General features: G+C 45.5%; 1 protein-coding gene across 3 annotated transcripts in view; it reads right to left on the bottom strand.

Moving 5' to 3' along the window:
* Positions 1-6,248: 6,248 nt before the first annotated feature.
* Positions 6,249-20,175, bottom strand: part of PAQR8 (progestin and adipoQ receptor family member 8) — a 56,003-nt gene continuing 42,076 nt past the window's right edge. The window contains exons 1-2 of one of the 3 annotated variants that reach the window (XM_040427204.1): positions 14,961-15,001; positions 6,249-10,888 (exon numbers count right to left, since the gene is read on the bottom strand). In XM_040427204.1, the coding sequence (XP_040283138.1) occupies positions 9,777-10,841 (1,065 nt within the window). In that variant the 5' untranslated portion in view covers positions 10,842-10,888; positions 14,961-15,001 and the 3' untranslated portion in view covers positions 6,249-9,776. Of the gene's footprint in view, positions 10,889-14,960; positions 15,002-20,175 lie in introns of those variants that run through there. The other 2 variants (XM_040427203.1, XM_040427202.1) reach the window with 2 other exon arrangements.

Raw genomic sequence — 20,175 nt, forward strand, 5'->3', positions numbered from 1 at the left:
CTATGACAAAAATGGGGGTCCAGTGTCCCCTGTTTGAATGGAGCAGCAATGAATTCCTGTGGTTAGGTAATAAGGGTTGGTCTTGCTACAACCCCTTTGATAATAATAATTCCTGCAGTTAGGATCATTGTGTATAAAAATGCCTTCATCACTTTGGAACTAAAAGAAAAATAAATGATATAATATAAAAATAACATCATACAAAATATGCCATTTATTATGCAAATAATATCAGTAGTAATAATATGTAATACTTTTGTTACATAAAAATACATTTTAAAACTGTTCAGGTGCTGGCCACATGGTGGCGCCTTTACACTGAAGGCTGATGCAGGATATTGTCCTCTGTCCTTTGTCTTGGCCGCCCTCTGACATCACACGGGCTCGCTCACATACTGTGCAGTAATAACCGGCTCACCTCGCCCGCTATGACATCAGTGACCTGCTGTAGTCATATGAAGGACGTGGGGATCATCCCTCCAGCCGCCTTTGCAGTGATGTTCTCTCCCATGTTCTGTAGGACTGATACAATACTTGCCGTTCTAATAAATGTTATTTTATTTTTCCAAATCCTGTGATCAATTTGATGCAGATTTCGGGGCATGCTGGGAATATTGTCCATGACGTCTTACTGGTGCGATGCCAATAAGAAAATTTCTTTTTTTTGGACAAATTATCTAAAAATCGCGGGCAGCCAAAATTAAGTTGTGTAGTGAAAGGGAGGCCTGAGGAGCAATTATAGGTAGGTAGGTTAGAAGGTGGTTATTACTGTAGTGATCAGTGTAACATATAATGGCGGTATTTAGTGGTTGGCCTTGGCCTCCTGTATCTTCCCAATAGGTGACCTTACACATCTGTGCCACTGGTGTATAGGACTACCTTCTCCAGAGGAACTAGATTCTTAGCAAACATGAGTAGCAAAACCCGACACCATAATGTGGTTCCCATTTTGATCTGTGGGCCCCTTTTGTTACGGCCTTTGGTGTGCTCTGTGACACTTTTGCCACGCTTGCTGTTGCCTGTGGCAACGTGTTGCTGTTTCAGCATGCGGGGGCAGTGTCACGGCCTTTGTGGTGTGTGCCATGACATGGCTGCTTTGCATGTTGTTGCCTGCGGCAACGTGTAGCTTTTTATGCTGGTGTGTGCACTTCCCCTTTAAGTTGTATCCTCCTCTGTCCAGTGCTGGAGGGGTTAACCACCTTGTTGGGTGTGGTCACTAGGTGCTTTAACTTACCTGTGGCTAGAGGCCAGTCAGTGGTACTCCAGCAATGGTGTGTGCTGGAGTTATGCTCCTGGTCTTCATGTTTCATCTCCCAGATTCAGGGCCTCCTAGTGGGACATCGAGGTCTCCAGCGATGTCTTCCCTCCCTTACATGTGTTGTATGTTTAGTGTGGGGTTATGATTTGGTGTGTTGTTATGTCTAGCTTGGTGTTCCATGTCTGGTATGTTTGGTGATATCTTCCAGCATGGTTGCTTGACATTTCCCGTTTGTTGTCTTCCTCCGGAAGGGGGCTGGTTTCCCGGAAGGGTGAACCAATAGTCTGTATGCTGCGCTGCCCGGGGCCACCGTGCATCTTGCTGCATGAGGGTCCAGGCAGTTACTGGTGAGCTGGTTTCCTGTATGTGTTGTTTGTACGGTGCCTGGTTTGGTGTGTGGGCTCCTGTACGTATGCACGGGTTCCAGTCGTGGTGGCAGCGGCAGGTAAGTGTGTTTTCCGGTGTTCTTACCTGCCGATCCAGTTGCTGCATATGGTCTTTTAATTTCTCTGCTTCTAGGCCTTTTGAGACTCCTGTTCTCAAAAGAACAGGGCGCCTCTCCTTAGCTCCTTTGTGAGGGATTCTCAGGACGACTCAGGGCCTCAGGTATCCAGGGTATGAGCCGTCCTACCATCCAGGTCCGCTCATACGGTGAGGAGTTAGGGAGAGGATTAGGGATGCTATAGGAGGTGACCTGCTCCCTTATCCTTGTGTTCAGGCCTAGTTGCTTTCCTTATTCCCCATTCATCGTACGGTCGGGGGGTTTTCCCCACTCCCCACGTGACACCTTTACTTCCTTGTGGACTACTACCACCTGCATTGCCCTCACTTAAATACTAAACCATACATCTTTCTAAGGGTGGATGCAGAATGGAGATGATCCCTACTTTTCAAATGCCCAGAGAACCTTGGTCCACCTCTGGTTAGGTGGCAGACCCGATATGGCTGACAATACGGCTGTACTCCATATATATGGAGCTGACACCCACCCCCACTGACTATGGATGGATCAGTTTCTAGGTGAAGGTCTGTGGGCCACCCTAATGCCAAGAACCCTAGACAGTGGCCATTTAACCAAATGGTCAGTCCACTCCAGTAGGTGGTCACCCATAAGGTCCTCCACTCAGTCCCAATTTTTACTTGTCTGTCCTGTACACCGCACCCTAAATGGGTGGATCTTATACCAATGTGCTCAAAATAGGGGCGTTCCTGTGGGCCTTGTGGGTGTTCCCGGGTGAGGCTTAACACAGGGCTTGACAAATTTCCTTGGAATCTAGGAGCCAGCTAAAAAAGTTAGGAGCCAGGCGGAGCCGCGTCATAAAATCTATATTGCGATATAATTTTAAGCATGTGCGATATGCGATATATATGTCACAGCCAAACAGCTGAGAAGCGCTGACAGGAGCTTTTCAGATCCTCCTCCTTGAATTTCTTTGTTTTGGTTTAGTTTCTCATCTCGTTAGTCTATCTCAGCTGTCATGCAGTTGGACTGATTGCTGCCCTTTAAGTTCCTCCCCATAATGCAGTAGTGTGCGGCTGATACAACTTCCTGGAGTGTGTGTGCATGTTGTTCCCAGTTCCCAGTTCCCAGTTCCCAGTCCTCAGTCGTCAGTCGTCTGCAAGATAAGTGCTGTTTATGTATTTATGATTTTCTCTTTTCTGGATCCAGGTGACCCTGACTCCCTCCGTGTCAGTGTAGGGAGCCGGTGGTCGTGTCCCCTCACTATTGTAGGGTCTTCAGGTAATAGATAGCCGAGGAACGTGGATATGCGCCCATCCACCTTTGGGGTGTTCGCATAGGCTGAGCAGTGAGGGAGAGTGGCAGGTCTATTGCAGGGGTCTCCCTTTGTTCCTTAGTTGTGGATCCAGAGAGTCTTTGTTTATATGGTATTGTCTTGTTTCCTGTACACCATCCGTGACAATATATCGCGATATATTGTTTTCTAAATTTGGGGGGGGGTGTTTAAACTTTTTTTTTTTTTTTTTACTTTTTATTTAATAACTATTAGCCTCCTTAAGGGCTAGAACCCTTGTCATATTCACCCTAATAGAGCTCTATTAGGCTGAATAGGACTTTACACTCTCCCTGCTGCCCTGTGCTTTGTGCACACAACAGCAGGGAGCTGACCATGGCAGCCAGCCTCTGATCAGCCCCTCCAGCCTCTGATCAGCCCCCCCAGCCTCTGATCAGCCCCCCCAGCCTCTTATCAGCCCCCCCCCCCAGCCTCTGATCAGCCCCCCCAGCCTCTGATCAGCCCCCCAAGCCTCTGATCAGCCCCCCCCAGCCTCTGATCAGCCCCCCCAGCCTCTGATCATCCCCCCCAGCCTCTGATCAGCCCCCCAGCCTCTGATCAGCCCCCCCCAGCCTCTGATCAGCCACTCCAGCCTCTGATCAGCCCCTCCAGCCTCTGATCAGCCCCTCCAGCCTCTGATCAGCCCCCCCAGCCTCTGATCATCCCCCCCAGACTCTGATCAGCCCCTCCCCCCTCCCTCTTATCAGCCCCCTCTGGTAACAAACCCACCCCCCTCCCTCCCCAGTATTAATCATTGGTGGCAGTGGCCACAGGGTCCCCCTTCTCCTCCTCCCCCCATCATTGGTGGCAGTGGGCAGTTCTGATCGGAGTCCCAGCAGTGTAATGCTGGGGCTCCGATCGGTTACCATGGCAGCCAGGACGCTACTGAAGCCCTGGCTGCCATGGTATGTTAGTGAGCAGCATTATACTCACGTGCGCCGTGATCGCCGGGAGCTCCTTCTTCTCATAGGTATGTGCGGCGCATTGCTAATGCTATAAGCATTAGCAATGAGCCGCACAGACAGAAGAAGGAGCGCCCGGCGGCCACGGCGCACGTGAGTATAATGCTGCTTACTAACATACCATCGCAGCCAGGACTTCAGTAGCGCGACTCCTGGCTGCCATGGTAACCGATCGGAGCCCCAGCATTACACTGCTGGGACTCCGATCAGAACTGCCCACTGCCACCAATGCAGACAAACATTCCCGGCACCCGACCTCTGACAGGACGCTGTGATCCGCGCGATTAACCCCTCAACTGAGGGGTTAATCGCGCGGATCACAGCGTGCAGTCATAGGGGCCGGGATATGGCCGGCACATTCATTGGTGGCGCAGTGGCCACAGTCCCTCCCCTTCTCCTCCTACTTTGTTCTTAGTGGCCAGCAGCAGCCGCGCACAGTGGGGAGGGAGGGACTCCTCTCCTTCTCCACTGTGCCGGCTCAGGAAACCATGGTGCGCGCCAAGAGCGCATCTTTGAAAACGGGCTGACAAATACCCAAGCGCCAGGATCAAATTCCTGGTCGCCATGGCGACCTGGTGCCCGGGATTTGTCGAGCCCTGGCTTAACATGTCCTTCTTTTTGGTTTTCAAATAATGGTAAGGATTCGGAGGCACAGGCAAATCTTCATTTTTGGAAAGAAGTACCCTTGAAGTAATTATCAAAAATACCGGGAGTGTAAAAAGTATTTTATTGTATTTGGTCACCACGTACAAGTTACACCAAGTTAAAAAAAAAAACGTAGGCAAATGAATGAGTACAAGACACAACTGTGGAGATTTGTCAAGATTTTATATTGGGATCAACAAATAATTGAAAAAAATATATAAATTATTTTAAAAAGTATTACCGATAACATAAAAAAAAAAAAAAAAAAAAAACCCTGAATAAATTCTAGTAGAATTAGTCAAAATCTGAGATGGTGGGTAGGCTTCTACATCGTTTAAAGGGTTTCTCCATTTCCATATGTGGACAATCCCTTTAAGATGGATTTAGTTACACGGTGAACGCTACCCCAGTGACATCAGGAATATTGGTCACACGGCCTAGGCACAGCTCAGTCCCATTAAAGGGGTTATCCAACCGCCATAATGTCCCCCCTGATGCCTGTGCCCCTCATACTGGTCATACTTACTCCGCGCCGCTTCTGATGTCGCACGTCCGCCGCTGCATCTTCCCATCACGCGGATCAAAACTTATGGCAACAGGGGAAGGGGGGGGGGGGGGTAATTTTCCACCAATAGCAGGCTGCAACAGGAATGAGCCTCCCTTGCTAGGAAGGCTCGTTCCCTTCGTGTCCTGGCTGCCTCGCCCCCGGGTCGCCGGATGTTTTGATCCACGCCACAAGGAGATGCAGAGGCAGCCGTGCGACGTGGGTGCCAGTGAGCGGGGTAAGTATGACCAGTACGAGGGGCCCGGGCATTAGGGGGGGACATTATAGAGGTTGGATAACCCTTTCAAGTGAATGGGCCTAGGCTGCAATACCAAGCACAGCCACTATAAAATGTATGGCGCTGTGCTTGGTATACTGTGAGGAGGCCGCAGCACTCACTGGAGCATCGCAGCCCCCACTGATCAGATATCGATGGCCTATCCTGACGATGAGTCATCCATATCCTACAATTAGAATACCCCTTTAATTTCAGATCCTTTTGATAAATGAGGTCCTAGGTATTTACACTCTAGTACAGTACCAGGTATTAAAACATATTTTCATCATACATAGTAAAAACCTACACACGGTGGATGTAAGGAACTCCACCATGTCAGCAGCTTGACCATTGAAAAATCTATGTATATATAAAAAATAAAAAAAATAAAAAAATTGCAAGCAATTTATAATTGTATGGGACCGTTCTGCCACGTTCTTGTAGGGCCGTCAGTGACCCTGAATATTAGATTAACGAGGAGCTTTATTCCTTCATTATGGGTACAAGTGTATTTACGATATATAACACTGATATATATATATTGTAAAGACAATGGGGGGAATTTATCAAGTCCGTTTTGCTTGAGTCTGCGTTGCCACATTTATCAAATGTCTCATGTTACTTGATAAATTTGTCTTATCCTTAGCCCTTACACTTTTGTCTAGAGAAGCTCCTTCAGTTTTCCGATTCCACCTTCCTCCTGGAGTGAGATTTGCGACTTTTTTGTGACTTAAAAAAAAAAAAAAGTCTCAGAGATAAATCTGGAGTGAAACTCATTAACATAGCTAACCGCACCCACATTACAAAACTGGAGTGAGTGGTCTAAAAATGCAAAAAGTCACAACATTTTGTGCAAGAGAGTGCAAAAAAAAGTCACAAAATTTAGAGCAATCGCTTAAATTTTGCGCAAGTCGCAAAATCCCTATTATTGCTACTTTTTAATGCCAGGAGTGAAGGTATGATAAATCAAAGCCAATATATTTATTCAGATTAGGCTCCACCCCCGAGGAGCTAACAATGTAATTTCCCCACTATGGAGCCAGAAAGACTATGGGTACCAAGAAGCCTGTACCATGTTGCTGCTCTAGGGCCCTGGATGCTCCCCGAGGAAGAAAGGCGATCCCTTCGAAAGGCGCCAGATTTTTGGTGCACAACAGCTCCTGCTACCGTGAGGTCACCGGCGCTCCGATTTGGAGAGCAAGCTTTTTTGAATAGGAAACATGCTGCTGGCCGGGGCCCGTTTTCCAACTACACAGCCTGACTGTTTCCACCGGACTGGAGGATAGGGACAACTATCAAGTATTCACCACTACACATCAACATCGCGGACTCTCCTCTAGAAGTACAGGTAGGCGCGAAGGTGTCGCATATAGATACTACTTATACCTTAGAGGACAGCAGACTTGGTAGAACCCTGCTTCTAGTCATTGGTACTTAGGTGCAGTCAGAGAGTAGGCGCAGGAATTCTTCTTTTGAATGTACATATGCTGCCCTGGTTGGATTTGAACCCAGAACAACAGCACCATAAATCAACATGGCCAACCTCTTGGTCAATATGATACGTATTACTAGAAAGGAATAAGACTGGTGGTACTTACTCTTAAAATTTTAAGTGGGTTCCTCAAGCTGTGGACAGTTCCTTTAATTACTTAGTCACAGTGGTCAGTTGCATATCTATTGTTGCTTATTCTATATAGGCTAATATGGCATAAGTGGCCGCTGGCATTACGTGAGGATGCCAGTGGCCCAAGAGTCTCATGTGCATTATACGTCCACTCAGAGAACACGTGGACATCATGCAAAGGCCTGCTTCATTGCATCTAGTGATTATTTTCCAGTGCAAACTAAACACCTCGGCCAGCCTTCAGCGCAATCTTCTATACAGTTTTTATATTATTTTACATATCGCATTATTAAAGATTAGACATAAACTTATACAGTATATAAAAGGCTACAATCGCCAGCACCTGCTCATTAAATGTTAAGACTGTCCATGAGTATAATAAGTTATAATAACGTAAGTCTTGGACTCAAAATTAAATGAAGGAGATTTCCACAATAGAAGACCCTAATTACCAAAATTGTAAAGATTCTTTCCTTCCTCCTCAACCGATTCCTCCGATGGGTGAGAACTGTTTGGTCTTGGAGACAATAACTGAACTCTATGATTTTTCACCTTGGAAGGTGAAGGCTGAGGTCAAGGAACATTCCATGTTAAGACACATGACCAGTTAACGCTTTAGTTTTGGCTCACAATAACAGATGGAAATAACTGACCAAATAGAGTGAACTTGGAGTGAACTTGGCCTAAGGCCAAGAGAAATCTGAACCAGGTCTTCTCCATGATGTTGACGGACAGTGTTAGAACAACACATGGAAGCTATCAACACTACAAAAGGATAGGTCCAGGGTTGGACTGACCCACCAAAGACCCAGCTAATGCAGGAAAAGTCAACACATGGAAGCTATCAATACTACGAAAAGGATAGGTCCAGGGTTGGAATGGCCCACCAAAGACCCAGGTGATGCAGGAAAAGTCAACACTATCTTAAGCTGATAGTAGAATGAGGAGCCCAAAGTCCTTCAGTTCAACACAAGATAAGTTCAAGTTTCGATCATGTATGAAGTGCCATTGTGAAACATTACCTAAACTATTGTAACAAGTCTCTCAGATATATTCTGTCCCATGCCATATCTGGTCCCCTTGTCATACCTAATTTGTCATCTATTGGCCAAGACCTACTGAGGACCAGGTAGGCGATCAAGTGTTGCTTGAAGCTTAGAAACCATTGCAAATAATTGCCCACAGTCAAGGTCATACATTTCATGTTGCTGCTATGGAGCCCTTGGAAAGAAGGGGCCTAGTCTTGGTTTGCCCAACCCCTTCCCTCTCTACCTCTACTGAAGAACTTAAAGAAGCACTCTGAATCTTTTTTTCTATTTTACATATATTACTAACTTGCCACCAGTATTTTAGCTGTGTAATTTATTACACCCTCAGTGGCATTCATATATTTTGTACTCTTTCATTATGGGAACCTGGTCATGTAATCTCAAGTCTGACTGCTTGCTCAAATGTGTAAACAGGAACTCAGTCTCTCCCTGTGGCTGACTTCCTGTGAACTACAGAATAACATCATCACCTATCAAATCCCTCCTGGCAGCACTCAGGCCCCTCCCCTACCTCCGTGTTCCTCTGTATATCCTTGTATTCTGTTGAAGATGTAATGTCTCCACTATCTAAAGGTCCAGAAGTGCAGATATATAGTAGGTGAATGTATACTGACTTGCAGTACCTGCCTGTACTATCTTTGTGTGCTGACTCTCCAGTGTAGTTCTATGGGATGTAGATTCACACTGGTCTCCCTGCGTCCTGCATGTAAGAGCTGACAGAGGAGAGAGAGACATGACAGGGCAGACAGGACAGACAGGCCCATAGGAGAACATGACCCTGCAGTGTGAGGGGACAGCCTTTCTATGTCACTGATCTGTCATGGCTGCCTTTACATAGAGCAGTGCAGTGTGATGAGACTCCAACCCCTCTATCTCTGCAAAGTCATGCATGATGGGTTAGGGTTAGAACAAAGCAAGATTATACAAGGTATACAAAAGATCCTCTATCTTATTTTTTAATAATGGCCTAATCTGCACTATATAGGCAAATAAAAAAATAAAAAAACTGAGTGCTTCTTTATTGTTAGCAACAATATTTGGGATTTGGTCCAAGGGTCATAGAAAGGGGGAGAAATCATGTCCTTCTGTCCTACAAAACCTGGCACCATCAAGTTTGGTCCTTCTTGTGGAGTCCTACATCTTCTATGTTTGTCCCAACCGGCATTTAACCATCAAGAGAAGCCCTTCAACGTGAATTTTCCATGCCTGAGAACTGCTTAACAGAAGCATCAAACTCTTAACTGGATTTCCTGTTAAAGGGTTCAGAAATGTTTCAAGTTCTAAAAAAAAACCTGAAACATCTAATTAAAGGGAAAGTTCTACTGATGATCACCTTCTCTATTGGACAAAAAAATTGGCTTAATTTTCTAAGACAATTTTAAATGGGACTTTTCACCAAAGGAAGAAAAATTAGTGCAATATTCTGAGGTTTTTCCACAAGTGCTAATGGCTGCCTTGGACAGACACCATGTTGGAAAGAAAATTGTAAAAGGCTAAAAAAAATGACCAACATTCAGTTTTACATCCAAACCTCTGTTTTAGTGGTAAATAAATGAGTAGGTCCTATGTTATTAAATAACATGATCTGGATGAGATGTGAAGTAAAAGACGTTCCTTGTGTTCCTTAAAAGTCTTTCTTGGCTAGTTTTTCCTTAATTTTCTGCCGTAGGTAGAAGGCCGTAAGGGCTGTGCAGATAATGTGCAAGAAGAACGAAAGGCAAGAGTATAGGGTTAAGGTTGGACTGTACCGTGTGGTGAAATGTTCATGTCTGGCCTGGTAGTCTAGTAGCACGGCTTCCAGTTGGCACAGAGTGCATAATCCTAAAAGTAAGTGAAAAATTTGGTGGCCATGGCCGATGATATCACATCCACCAGGGAAGAATTTTTCCGGGACGGGACAAGAGAAAAAGTAGGAGCTAATAACAAAGAAGATGATCTGTAGAGAATGAAACCAAATCGCCCTGTCTGAGCAGTCCTCCATAGAACAAACTATAATCCGATGGACCACTGGGCTAATATCTAAGATATAGGCCAACCCAGAAGGGACAACCTGGCAGACTTTTCTCTCAACTGGATACGGCCTCCTGTAGCGATATTTGGCATAGCAGCATCCCACACAGGACAACCATCCCAGTAAAGCAGCCCCCGGCAAGAAGTAAGGCCATAGTATGTCATACCAAGCTTGGTGGGAACTATAGTAGTAATGGGCCAAAGCACTTCCGTACTGGTAAGTGCTAACCCCAACGTAGTCCATGAAGTAGAAAGTGTAATGTGCCAGCTCGGATTTGGACTGGAGCAAGTGTGCAAGTATACTGCATGTGAGATAGGTCAACGAGGCCAACACATATAAGACTAGAGGGATGGATAATGTATTCCAGGAGAAGTCTTCATTGTCCACGAAGGCTCGAAATCTCAAGAGGACAGCCAAGGCCACCAGAAGGTGAGTCCAGACATTCACTGATTCATTGTGCTTTTGGAAAAGGCTAAGAAAGTAATACTTCCAGTCTTGGTCTGTCGGTCGGTATCCAGACTGAATGTAGGGTTCTCTGAAGAGCTTGGGAACATCCGAATCCTTGACTGTAGAAGGCATCTTCTTGAGAAGGCCACTCTCTAGGAGCTTGGGGAAGCGGCGTAGCTGTTGACCACTGATAGACAATGTGCTTATACATTCCAGAATGGCTGTAGTCATTGTTGGAGAACTGAGGTTGATGAACGTCGATGTAATCTGATTTCGACCTAAAGAGAGGGGAAAAAACATAAGTCAACTCATAAAAAACATCTAAAACAAGGACTAACAGAGACAAATGTTTCATGACCATCTTATCTAATCATATCTTCCATTACTTCAAAACCAGATGAATCTTTCCGCTTCTTTATAATTTATCGAGATTCTCAAAGAGTGAAGGCTTTTAGCTTGATGTGAGGTTGGAAAACCATAATACTAATACATGGCAATAAGAGCATACTACAATGTAAGTAGTCATTTATCCCTTTTACGTATCATTGTGGCCTGTAACATGCCCTCACCTGCCATGTGCCATTTATACCACTGGTAGCACCAGGGTCACTGTACTCCTTATAGCTATGTCCTTCTCTGCGGAGGCCCTCAGACAAAACATTACGTGGGCAACCCTCCCCATTTTTATGGAGGTAAGTATATATACAGTATTTTAAAAAACGACATACATAACGTGCACAAAAGGCCACATGAACACGACCGTATGTCACTGTTTTGCAGTCCACAAATTGCGGATCCGCAAAACGAAAACGGATGACATCCGTATTCCATTCGTTTTTTTAAGGACATGTTCAAATTATTTTTTTTTGGGGGGGGAAGGGGGGTTTACGGAACGGACATACTGATGCGGACCCATTGAAATGAATGGACACGGAAACGTTCGTGTGCATGTAGCCTAAGATTGCATTGGCCAAGTACCACCATACAGTGCCCTAATAATCGTGCCATCCAATACCAATACAATGGACCAAACTGTACGATGTAGAAGTAATGCTGCTATACAATGCTCTAATAATGTCATTGTGTAGTGTCCTAATAATAGTGCCATACATTGCCCATATCATAGACCAAACTGGATGATGTCTAAATAATACTGCCATACAATATCCTAATGTCCTTATATTGTCTCCTAATAATAGTGCCATACAGAGCCCATATAATAGACCAAACTGGATGATGTCTAAATAACACTGCCATAACAATGCTCTAATTTCGTTATGTAGTGTCCTAATAATAGGGCCGTACAGCGCCCTATAAGAGAGCATACGATGCTTTAATAATTTCCTTAATATAATCTCCTACTATAGCGCCATATAGTGCGCCTACAATACACAAAAGTACAAAACTATAACAACACTATACAGTGCCGCAACAATTTAATAGAGTGCCCAAATAACGCCATACAATGCCCATACGATAAGCTACATAGTGCTAATATAGTACCGCCAGATAATACTTTAGCTAGAGAGTCATGCAATACTCAAATAACAGAATTACTGCCCTTTACCCAACTAACAGTGCCATTCACCGCCACAGCAATGTCATCATATAGTCTTCTAATAATAGCGTCATACAGTGTCCAAAATAATATAGCTCCCAGATAATACCACCATAGAGTAATCTAATAACGTTGTGATACACCGCCACAGCAATGCCATTATGCAGTGTACAAATAATAGTGCCCAAGGAATACACACAGTCATACGATGCCTAGATAATACCACCATACAGTAATCACAGAGGTGTAGCAATAGTATATATAGTCATACTGTGTTCTGATAACAGTGTTATACACTGTCAAATAATAGCGCCATATAGTGCCCATACAATAGACCAAACTGTAATACAATGCTCTAATACTGGTGCTTCAAAATGTTCAAATAACTGACAATACGCAATAGTGTCATACACTGCCACCGCAATACCGCTATATAGTGCCCTCCAATGGCCATACACATAGTGCCGTAATCTAATAACAGTATCGTACGGTATCACGCCTTTTATCATAAAGTGGCTTAACATTAGCGCCATACAATGTCAATACAGTAGACCTAACTATACTATGCCTATATAATGCCGCCATACAGAGTTATACTTTAAGGGCTCGTGCACACGAACGTATTTTCTTTTTGTGTCCGTTCCGTTTTTGTTTTTTTTGCAGACCATATGCGGAACCATTCATTTTAACAAGTCCGCAAAAAAAAACGGAAGTTACTCCGTGTGCATTCCTTTTCGCCAAAAAATAGAACATGTCCTATTATTGTCCGCATTCTAATAGGGGCCAGCTGTTCCGTTCTGCAAAATACGGAATGCACACGGACGTCATCCGTATTTTTGGCGTATCCGTTTTTGTGGGCCGCAAAATACATACGGTCCAGCGTTTCTCAACTCCAGTCCTCCCCAGAATGTCGGGGTTATTTATCAAGGGACTTGCAACTATTTTAGCTGTCTTGACTGGCTGTGCGACAATATAAAGTCGCGCGCTTGGTGTTGAAAAGTTTTCGACGTTTGGGTGGACGTGTCACAGCGGCGGTGTCGGGACTCTGGCCCTGACAAATTTACTTATGTGTATATCTAGAAACAAGCGTACACGTTGGGGAAAAACGACATACTGTGCCATAGTGCGACGCCCCAAATATCACTGCCGTACATTGCAAACATAAAGCTGCTATACGCTGATCGCATAGCAGAGCCGTACAGCTTTTAATCAATGTGGCGCGTGTCTAAAACTAGGGTGCCATGGTAGCATGAGTGGGTATGGACATGACCTAGCCAACTGTTGTAAGGAGGAGCTGAACAGGTAAATCCTGGTGATCTGGTCTGTCAGAAGCCCCCTGAGGGCCACACCCTAAGGGCCACAACTCCCCCGCCCTAGAGCAGGAAATACAAGAAGTCATTTACAAAGACCGGCTTTTTACGCCACTCTTTGTTTCCCTTTTTTTGCACTGGCTTTGCTGGCGGGGGCGTGCCCCTCGTCAGAAATCAGACGCACCTTCCGCAGCCCCTTGCGCTGGCGGAAAACTAAACCAGACCCCAACTGGAGTGGTTCTTCGCCAACATTTACGTATGTTTCAAGACGTAAATGTTGGTAAATTTGTCGGGGCCGAAGTCCCGGCCTGGCCCCGGTCGCACTCTAGACACGCCTAAGTGTCGAAACGTGTCCTCATGTTTCCTATGAATTTTCAGGTGTCATGGTGATATCTATGGTTTTACATAGGACTGCTGGTAAACCTACCGCACTATAGTTAAATGACAAGCTGAGCTCTGCTACATCTGTATGTCTATATTGATAATGATGTCGTCTTACTCTTCTAGGACCGGCTTCCTCATGTTTCCTATGAATTTTCAGGTGTCATGGTGATATCTATGGTTTTACATAGGACTGCTGGTAAACCTACCGCACTATAGTTAAATGACAAGCTGAGCTCTGCTACATCTGTATGTCTATATTGATAATGCTGTCGTCTTACTCTTCTAGGAACGGCTTCCTCATGTTTCCTATGAATTTTCAGGTGTCATGGTGATATCTATGGTTTTACATAGGACTGCTGGTAAACCTACCGCACTATAGTTAAATGACAAGCTGAGCTCTGCTACATTTGTCTATAAATTTGTATAAATCATGTTTTCCTTTTACATTCGTCAGAAAGTTCTTCCCCTCGTCATTGTACTATAGTAAGGTGTTGTGTAGTTTTTACATAGGACTGCAGGTATACCTGCTAAGAGAGCGATCATGAGGAATGAACAGAGCTCTGCTACATCTTGTCTACTGATCTCCCTCCTTGTCATTCCTTTATATTAATATAGAGACATAGCAAAGCTGAGTTTGTCATGGTGACATCTTAACGTACTATCTATACAGTTTTACACAGGGCTGCAAGTCAGAGAGTGACAAACTGAGCTCTGCTACATCTATATATATATATATATATTCATATACAGTATACAGATTTCATTACCTTACCCTTCACGGAAAGGTCTCCCTCCTCATCTAAACTCCAGAGAATGATCATTAGGCACTGGTGCTAACGTTTTCAATGACAAATTGAGCTCTGCTACATCTGTATAATTTGTGCTGTCATTTTACACTTCGTAGAAAAGTCTCCTTCCTTGTCTTTCCTTTATATTAACATAGTGGTATAGCTGGGCTGAGTTTGTCATGGTGATATCACAATGTCCTACATAGGACTGCAGGTAAACCTACAGCATTATCTTAGTGGCTAAAGAGTCTAATGACAAACTTAGCTCTGCTACATCTGTATGTACATATCTGTGTATGGATTGTGTTACCTTACCCTTCTCGGAAAGGTCTCCCTGCTCGTCCTCCCTCAGTGAGCTCTGCTATATACTGGTAGACAATACCTATATATCAGGAAGGGCCGTGCCTGCTGCGGCAGCTACACCCACCTGTAACCAGGCAGGTCCCGGGTGTGGGTGTCACAACACGTGAATCTGTCACTGGACTGGAACCTCCCAGGGCATCCACTTCCTTCAAGATCTCTTCTTGCTGTCAGTGAATGAAAGTATTTCGTTTGGATCCAGAGCCCGAAACCCTGTCCTGATCATGTTTACCAGAGCTGTGATACATTGTAACAAACCTTGCAGTGTGTGTTGGAGCCTAAGTAAGTCTGATGCTCAGGTTGTAGTGCTCCCCATGCTTTACACTGCAGTTCATCACCACAAACTCAGCAGGAGGTCAGTGCATGTTGAGAATATTTCCATGGGGGGGGGGGGGGGGGGGTCACCAGTTATTTTCTTTCCATTTACAATCCATTTACATTGACCCCCCCCCCCCCCCCCCCTCCAGTATATACCGCCATCTAGAGGCTGCAGAAGTTTATGGTTCGCCACTGCAATCTAGATTAATGGGGGGGGGGGGGGGGGGGTCCATAAAATTCATTTTGGGGACCCCCCTCTATTTGCCAGAGCTGCGAGAGACTAGCGCTCCCCACTGTGGTGGACCCAGCCTGTCCATGTTTTAAAACGTTCCTACTATTAGAGAAGGGGGTTGCGGTCAGATCACGGACAGTCCCGCGCATGGCGGCATTACAAAACCGCTCCTGGTGATGTGACGTCAAAAAAATCAGTTGTGTCCAGTAATAAAATTTTACAGCGCCGTAAAGCAATGACTGATAACAGATTAACAGATAAGGCTTATTGCACACGAACATGTTCTATCTTTTTGCGGAACGGAAGTACGGGACGAAACCCCACGGAAGCGCTCGGTAGTGCTCCCGTAGGGTTCCGTTTCGTGCTTCCGTTCCGCACCATTCCGCATCTCCGGATTTGCGGACCCATTAAAGTGAATGGGTCTGCATCCGTGATGCGGAATGCACACGGAACGGCGCCCGTGTATTGCGGATCCGCAAATGCGGTCCGCAATACGGCCACGGAGCGCAATAAGCCTTAAGTGAATGGGTCTGTGATCCGCTGCGGCTGCCCCGCGGTGAGTTGTCGTGCATTGCGGCCCGCAGCGCGGCGACGGGGCGCACACATTTGTGTGCAAGAGGCCTTAAAGGGACACTGCCCTATTCTGACGTGATTTATCAAGCTGAGATTTTATAGGGTATTTCATATAAACCGTAGCCATGACAGGTTATATCTCTTTTTTCTTTTTTTTTTTAAAGCTGAGTGACAACCCAGCTTTCCAAGGAACAGATATAATCCACAAATGAGTGAATATATTTAAAGAGGACCTGACAGCAGGATCAACCCTGTCAAATCAGATCTACTGCCTTGTTAGGGTTGATTCTGCTGACTAAAACAAAACCTAGATGGTGAAAATCTGTTGCGCCATTCCAGAGAAAACAGAGTTGAATTCCATATGCAAATAAGGGCTTCGGTGCACCGAGGGGTGGAGGGGGGCACTGCTCACTGCTAATTTACTGCTTCACTCCTGCTTGGTATAAACGGTCCACAGAATGTAACTCCGCCCACATTTCTTACAGCTCCACCCCCGCTTACATTTAACAGTCCAGAAATGATGTACTGCCATCTACTTTTTTAACAGTTCCACTTCTGCTTAACTTTATCAGCAATGATGTAACACTTGTTTCGCTCCTTCACCCCTCTTACACTCATCAGTCCAAAAATGATGTAACTTCACATTTACACTCCTGGGGACATTTATCCATTTAAAACAATTTTATTCTAACCCCTTTCTTCTCTGTTTCTTCCCTGCTTACATTCATCAGTCTAAAAACAATGTAAATCAACCCGATTTTTTCCAGTTCCACCTCCGCTTATGATTATCAGTGCAAACTAATGTAACAAAACCCGGTTTTGCTCCACCCCTGCATAAATTTATTTTCCTGACAATACTGTCACTCCACCCTCTTTTCACAGTTCCACCCCCGCTTATATTTATCCAGAGTACTGTAACTCCACCCACTTTTTCACAGTTCCACCCCTGCCTACATTTATCTCTCCAGAATACTGTCACTCCTCCCACTTTCCACAGTTCCACCCCCGCTTACATTTATCTGTCCATTATACTGCCACCCCTCCCACTTTTCCACAGTTCCACCCCCGCTTACATTTATCTGTCCATTATGCTGCCACTCCACCCACTTTTCACAGTTCCTCCCCCGCTTACATTTATCTGTCCATTATACTGCCACTCCACCCACTTTTCACAGTTCCTCCCCCGCTTACATTTATCTGTCCATTATACTGCCACTCCACCCACTTTTCACAGTTCCTCCCCCGCTTACATTTATCTGTCCATTATGCTGCCACTCCACCCACTTTTCACAGTTCCTCCCCCGCTTACATTTATCTGTCCATTATACTGCCACTCCACCCACTTTTCACAGTTCCACCCCCGCTTACATTTATCTGTCCATTATACTGCCACTCCACCCACTTTTCACAGTTCCTCCCCCGCTTACATTTATCTGTCTATTATACTGCCACTCCACCCACTTTTCACAGTTCCTCCCCCACTTACATTTATCTGTCCATTATACTGCCACTCCACCCACTTTTCACAGTTCCACCCCCGCTTACATTTATCTGTCCATTATGCTTCCACTCCACCCACTTTTCACAGTTCCACCCCCGCTTACATTTATCTGTCCATTATACTGCCACTCCACCCACTTTTCACAGTTCCTCCCCCGCTTACATTTATCTGTCCATTATACTGCCACTCCACCCACTTTTCACAGTTCCACCCCCGCTTACATTTATCTGTCCATTATACTGCCACTCCACCCACTTTTCACAGTTCCACCCCCGCTTACATTTATCTGTCCATTATACTGCCACTCCACCCACTTTTCACAGTTCCACCCCCGCTTACATTTATCTGTCCATTATACTGCCACTCCACCCACTTTTTCATAGTTCCACCCCCGCTTACATTTATCTGTCTATTATGCTGCCACTCCACCCACTTTTCACAGTTCCTCCCCCGCTTACATTTATCTGTCTATTATGCTGTCACTCCTCCTACTTTTCACAGTTCCTCCCCCGCTTACATTTATCTGTCCATTATACTGCCACTCCACCCACTTTTCACAGTTCCTCCCCCGCTTACATTTATCTGTCTATTATGCTGTCACTCCTCCTACTTTTCACAGTTCCTCCCCCGCTTACATTTATCTGTCCATTATACTGCCACTCCACCCACTTTTCACAGTTCCTCCCCCGCTTACATTTATCTGTCCATTATGCTGCCACTCCACCCACTTTTCACAGTTCCTCCCCCGCTTACATTTATCTGTCCATTATACTGCCACTCCACCCACTTTTCACAGTTCCACCCCCGCTTACATTTATCTGTCCATTATACTGCCACTCCACCCACTTTTCACAGTTCCTCCCCCGCTTACATTTATCTGTCCATTATACTGCCACTCCACCCACTTTTCACAGTTCCTCCCCCACTTACATTTATCTGTCCATTATACTGCCACTCCACCCACTTTTCACAGTTCCACCCCCGCTTACATTTATCTGTCCATTATGCTTCCACTCCACCCACTTTTCACAGTTCCACCCCCGCTTACATTTATCTGTCCATTATACTGCCACTCCACCCACTTCTCACAGTTCCTCCCCCGCTTACATTTATCTGTCCATTATACTGCCACTCCACCCACTTTTCACAGTTCCACCCCCGCTTACATTTATCTGTCCATTATACTGCCACTCCACCCACTTTTCACAGTTCCTCCTCCGCTTACATTTATCTGTCCATTATGCTTCCACTCCACCCACTTTTCACAGTTCCACCCCCGCTTACATTTATCTGTCCATTATACTGCCACTCCACCCACTTCTCACAGTTCCTCCCCCGCTTACATTTATCTGTCCATTATACTGCCACTCCACCCACTTTTCACAGTTCCACCCCCGCTTACATTTATCTGTCCATTATACTGCCACTCCACCCACTTTTTCATAGTTCCACCCCCGCTTACATTTATCTGTCTATTATGCTGCCACTCCACCCACTTTTCACAGTTCCTCCCCCGCTTACATTTATCTGTCTATTATGCTGTCACTCCTCCTACTTTTCACAGTTCCTCCCCCGCTTACATTTATCTGTCCATTATACTGCCACTCCACCCACTTTTTCACAGTTCCACCCCCGCTTACATTTATCTGTCTATTATGCTGTCACTCCACCCACTTTTCACAGTTCCTCCCCCGCTTACATTTATCTCTCTAGAATACTGGTACTCCACCCACTTTTTCACTGCTTCATTTCTGCTTCCATTTCTCCGTATAAAACTACGGTAGTCTGGCCCAAGCTTGAATGTGATCTGCCCCTATGCCCGCTATGCTTACGTGGCTGATGCCAGGGAACAATAATAGTTTTTTCAGCTGCGCAGCCAGTGCAGAGCAGATACAGTTTAGCTTGCGTGTCCCTTTAAGAAATCAGTGTCTTCCTGCTATCAGGCAGGTTCATGTAGGTCACACAGGAGTGGTAGTTATAAACACAGTGGAGAATGGGTGGAGTGAGCATCCTGAGGATTCAGAAATAGCAACAAGTGAGAATCCCGAAACTGGACTCAATGGGGGTCATTTACTAAGACGGGTGTTTTACTCTCCTTTTGCGCTGTCTTTGCTGGAGGACGACGCGTCTAATTTATGACGAGGTGTGCTCCTGACAGGGGGGGAAACTAGACCCTAGCTGGAGTTGTATTTCGCCAGGCGTAAATGTTGGTAAATTTGTTGGGGCTGATGTCCTGGCCCTGGCCGCCACACCCACGATAGCCCAAAAATGCTGCATGGGCATTCAAAAGTCACAAAAAGGGGGTTGAGAGACCTAAAATTCACATAAAGCGACTGTGCCAGGAAGCGAGTGCCAATCCTTGAGCAGTGCTGCACCTTTTAGCAGCCGGGGATGCACCACGATAGAACTATTGGCAAACTTGTATGCCATTCCCTGGAGGATCCGCGGGGGCGGAAACCAAACTTTCCCAGGCTCCTGATTGGCCAAGCAGCCTGATCATGTAGTGAGGCATAAACTGAAGACATAGCTACACATAACATC

Source organism: Bufo bufo, chromosome 4, assembly GCF_905171765.1.
Source record: "Bufo bufo chromosome 4, aBufBuf1.1, whole genome shotgun sequence".
NCBI lineage: Eukaryota > Metazoa > Chordata > Amphibia > Anura > Bufonidae > Bufo > Bufo bufo.